At 41.5% G+C, this 5,027-nt stretch overlaps 1 protein-coding gene across 1 annotated transcript; it reads left to right on the plus strand.

Annotated features, from left to right (window-relative positions):
* Positions 1–1,027: 1,027 nt before the first annotated feature.
* On the plus strand, positions 1,028–1,558 carry LOC149839435 (zinc finger protein ZAT2-like). The gene has a single exon (XM_090004867.1). It carries the CDS (start codon positions 1,028–1,030, stop codon positions 1,556–1,558), a length of 531 nt encoding a protein of 176 aa, XP_089860993.1.
* The last annotated feature ends 3,469 nt before the right edge of the window (positions 1,559–5,027 follow it).

Here is a 5,027-nt window from a genome sequence, read left to right on the forward strand (position 1 = left end):
AGTCAAGCTCAATGTTGTCAGTATCGTTAAGAATCTGCCTGAATCGGCCAATTCGTATAGTATCGACAGAAAATCGATATGAAACTGACCTGAACAGGCTTATTTTCAAATAAATCAAAAAATGGTGAAAATAGTTTTTTAATATTGTTTAAATTTTTTTTAACATTTTTTGACACATTTCCTTTTATGGTTAAAAGTTGGCCGATTCAGTTCAATTCAGCCTGGAATCGATTCCCTGAATCCATTTCAGGGTCCGAGACGATTCTTACATTGGTCAGGCTGATTCGCATCATGAAACCGACTCTTTCAACATTGGTGCATGTGTGCAAGTACTTCAGGTGTAAAATGCATTCAAAGCAAAATAAGAGAAACTGAAGCTGAAGAGGTAAGGTTCCACTCGTCACAGAGAGAGAGAGAGAGAGAGAGAGAGAGAGAGAGAGAGAGAGTCATGAGTCAACAAAGAGTGAACTCACCACTAGACAAAGGTTATTGATGTCTTGTATTTATAGGAGTGTGAGGGTTGTGTGAAGAGAGAGAGAGAGAGAGAGAGAGAGAGAGAGAGAGAGAGAGGTTGAACAAGAATGCAATTACAAAAACTTTGGAGCAAAGACGGGTAGGGTTGCAAGTGTCAAGAATGAGACAGTATCTTCTGCCTCACCCCCCTCCTCCATCCCATAACTTTCTCATGAGGGACCTCACTCCCCCCACAACTCCGCGAACAACCTCCTCCTCCCCTTCCCCTTCCCCTTCCCCTTCCCCTTCTCTCTCTTCCTCTCCCTCTCTCTCCTCTCCTCACACCAACCAAAAAAACCCATCTCCCCCAATGTCCAAGGACCCCCACAGTGCCATCCTCTCTTGGTCTCTCACTGGCAAAAGGGGTAGAAAGAGACACCCACAGATTCTCACTCCTCCCTCCTTTCTCTCTCAAGAATATGACACTGCCCACTTACTAGTCATGCTCTCATGTAGTGGCAATACCAACACCAACACTGCTGCCTCTAAAAACTTTACTTCCACAGAAAGAACAATGACCTCCAATGAAGAAGATTCAGACCAGGCTTCCCCAACACAGGCTAAGCATCAATGCAGGAAGTGTGGCAGGTCATTCGTCTCACACCAAGCTTTAGGCGGTCACCGAGCTAGCCACAGAAAGATCAAGGGCTGCTTCGCTAGCGACCCTAAACAAGGTAAGCAACAAGAAGAACACTGTGATGAGGAGAGCCAAAGAGAGAAGACTGTGGTGGAATTGATGATGGGGTGCTTTAAACCATTGAGTTTTGATGGTAAAGGGCAGAAGAAGGATGTTGGTAGAGTTGTGATCTCCAGTAGCAGGAAGAGGAAGTCTTCTTCCCATCATGAGTGTTCCATCTGTAAGAAGCTCTTCCCCACAGGACAAGCATTGGGTGGACACAAGAGGTGCCATTGGGAGAAGAGGAAGGACACAACGAAGGTAGCCAACAACAGTCCTTTCCTTCTCTTTGATCTGAACGAACCTCCACCCATTGATGAAGACCATCAATTTTTCTTCATCGATAACACTTCATCTCTTTACATTTGATTAATATCTGTTTGTTTCTTTTGGTTGGGCTTTTTTTGTTCAACAGAATTAGAGGTATTACAGTACTCTGTTCAATGTATGTATTTGTGTGTGTGTGTGTGTGTGTGTGTGTGTGTGAGAGAGAGAGAGAGAGAGAGAGCTGTGAGTCATGATTTTGGGGTGTTCGGTTTCCCCACACCCACTGTCAACTGTTCCAGCAAGAAAGCAGGAAGTCACAGTGGCTAACTTTTTCGGGTAGGAAAAGGCATGAATTAGGAGCGTTACAATTACGTTCTTAATTGATTCCATAACATAAACATGCATATTCTTTTTTTTTGTTATTTATACCACCTTATGATTTTATATTCATTTTGGCTCGGTCCGAACCAATCTGAATCACAAAGCAATGTGAGCTTGACCAAATTTTGTCAAGGTCCTAAACCTGACCAACGTGAGCCTAGTGGGTTCACCAAGTCAATGTATACCACAACGAGTTTGAAATGTTGCATATCATTTCTTAATTTGCTTAATTAAAGGGAAGACTGCAACGCGCTTTAGTTTATGATGGTCGTTATAGTAAAGAGTGGTTGATTTTGGTAATTAAAGAGTGATTAAGTTTAGTGAGGGGTTGGAGGGATTTCCGTGCAATCAAGATTTTTTCTCACCGCTTCTGTGCACGCATTCAGTGTTGTATCCACTCATTTATTTTTATTCATTTTTCATTATATGCTCATTCTTCACAACCACACTCGGTACAAAACTGACGTTACTCTTGCAACCAACTGACCAAGTCACTGAGACTCTTGAGGGACATGTTGGTCATTGTGGAAGAACAAATCGCTTGCACCAACATGCACCTTGATTCAGCATGCAACCTGCAGCTTCTTTTGTGGGGGCCCAGTGATGGTGCATTCCCTCATCTCTACTGTCCATTTCTTCAGTGGAGGGTAGGAATAGTGTGTGCAACACACTCTTTTTCACATAATGGTATTTTGAGAGGTTCAAGTGGTTTGTGCACCTTTCCACTCTTTTAGCTTTTTATAAATTAGAATATTACCTGAACAAGTCTCCATCTGTTCCCACCTGTTCCTCGTGATCACTTTGGAGAGAGCTTTTGGCCTTTAATGTTTTTCTTACACACACGCCATGAATTCTTCCTTCCAACCCCCCCCCCCCCCCCTGTTAGGTTTTAATCCACTCGTGAGAGCTGAGAGACAGGGAAAGAGAGAGAGAGAGAGAGAGAGATAGCATAGAATGAAGAAAAAAACCGATAAACCCAATTCGAGGAGTCAGCTGCTGTATGATATCATATATAATAACACATAAAGTATAAGACTAGGGTACGAAAGTACCTTTTTTACAAAAGTATAAATTACACACAGTGCCATTAATGACACGTTAATGATCACAGGTCTGGATCTCCAGACCCGTGACCCGAGAATACACTTCTTTTCACCCTCCCTCAAGTTGTGTATGATCTTGGACCATGAACAACTTGCCTTTTAACATCCAAAATCTATCTTTCGTCAACCCTTTTGTAAATATATCCGCCACCTGATCTGTGGTTCGTACAAATTCAGGCTCAATCTCTTTCTCTTCAACCTTTTGTCTCACAAAATGCTGATCTATTTCAATATGTTTGGCACGACTGTGATGGATTGGATTAAAAGACATACTAATGGCACTCTGGTTGTCACACAAAAGCAGTGATCGAGAGATCGATTCCCCTACTTCTGTCAGTAAATGTCTAATCCAAGTAGCTTCAGCAGTGGCTTCTGTCATTGACCTATATTCAGCCTCTGTACTGGATCTGGCAACAGCCTTTTGTTTCTTACTGCTCCAAGAAACTAAATTCATCCCAACAAACACACAATAGCCGGATACCGATCTGCGTTCATCTGGATCTTCTGCCCAGTCCGCATCAGAATAAGCAGTGATCTCATGTGCATTTTGCCCATTTGTCTTTCTCTGATATATGAGGCCATCCCCAACAGTTCCCTTTAGGTATCTAAGTATCTGTTTAACTGCTTCCATATGCCCTTCACATGGTGCATGCATAAACTGAGAGACTTGATTCACCGAGTAGACTATATCTGGACGAGTAAAGGTGAGATATTGTAACATACCTACTATGCTACGATACTGTGTGGGATTATCAAATGGATCCCCATCTTGAGACCTAAGCTTTTGATGAAGGACACTAGGAGTGCTCAAGGGCTTGCAGTCTTTCATACCCGCTTTATTTAGAACATCAATGGTATACTTATGTTGGGTGAGAGTCATCTCTTCAGATGTACTGTCGACTTCAACTCCAAGAAAGTATCGTAGCTTGCCAAGGTCCTTCATTTTGAACCTTTGATTCAAGAGATGTTTCACTTCTTTAATGTGCTCATTGGAATTACCAGTGATGATGATATCATCTACATATATCAACAACAGAGTAATTGTGTCTTGGTTCTTAAAGATAAATAAGGAGTGGTCAAGAAGAGATTTCTTAAAACCATATTTTTGAATTTCAACAGAGAAACTGTCGAACCAAGATCGAGATGCCTGCTTCAATCCATATATCGCCCTTTTTAGTCTGCAAACATATTTTGTAGGATCACCTTCTGCGTAGCCAGTGGGTTGTTTCATGTATACTTCTTCTCTTAAATTTCCATGAAGAAAGGCATTCTTCACATCAAGTTGGCTAATGGTCCATTGATGTTCAATAGCTAAAGAAAGTATAATCCTGATTGTTCCCATCTTCACCACTGGACTAAAAGTTTCATCATAGTCCTGTCCTTGCTCCTGTGTAAAACCTTTGGCTACAAGTCTCGCCTTGTATCGCTCTATAGACCCATCTGGTTTATACTTTATTTTGTACACCCATTTCGAATCAACAACATTTCTGTCAGGTGGTCTTGATACAACATCCCACGTACCACATTCATGTAGAGCTTCCATCTCCTCATTCATTGCTTCAATTCATCTTCTGGAATTTGATGCTTGAGAGAACGTTGTGGGTTCATTTTCTTTATTCAAGGCTGTTAGAAAGAGTTGAAAATCCAATGAGAAATTTTCATAACTGACCCATCTTTCAATTGGATGACGAGTACGGGTGGATCTTCTATAATCAGCAATGTTGGATGTAGAGGATATGTCCATGTCTGAATTAACTATGGTGGGTGGCTCTCTTTCTCGTCGAGCGTAGACAAGACCTTTATACCTTTGTGGATTCGAAGTTGGGTCTGTATTTTCATGAGCAACCACTTCATCTGCAGACATAGATTCCTTATTCTTTTGAATACAGTTGGAGCAAACCTCACTAGTTCCGGGGAGAAGTTCATAATTCAACCAAGGATGATAAGCCTCAACTTCAGGTTTTGATTCTGAAGAACTAGTATATCGACAATCAAAATTCAATTCATCGAATATGACATTTCTTGATATTTTGATGCGCTTGCTCACTGGATCATAGCACCTGTACCCTTTATAGTCATCAGCATAA

This window comes from Nuphar pumila, chromosome 4 (genome assembly GCF_984573655.1).
Source record: "Nuphar pumila chromosome 4, dmNupPumi1.hap1.1, whole genome shotgun sequence".
Lineage (NCBI taxonomy): Eukaryota > Viridiplantae > Streptophyta > Magnoliopsida > Nymphaeales > Nymphaeaceae > Nuphar > Nuphar pumila.

What these genes read in the sequence shown, in the direction of transcription:
- LOC149839435 (XM_090004867.1), top strand. Translation starts at nt 1,028, where the DNA reads ATGACCTCCAATGAAGAAGATTCAGACCAGGCTTCCCCAACACAGGCT.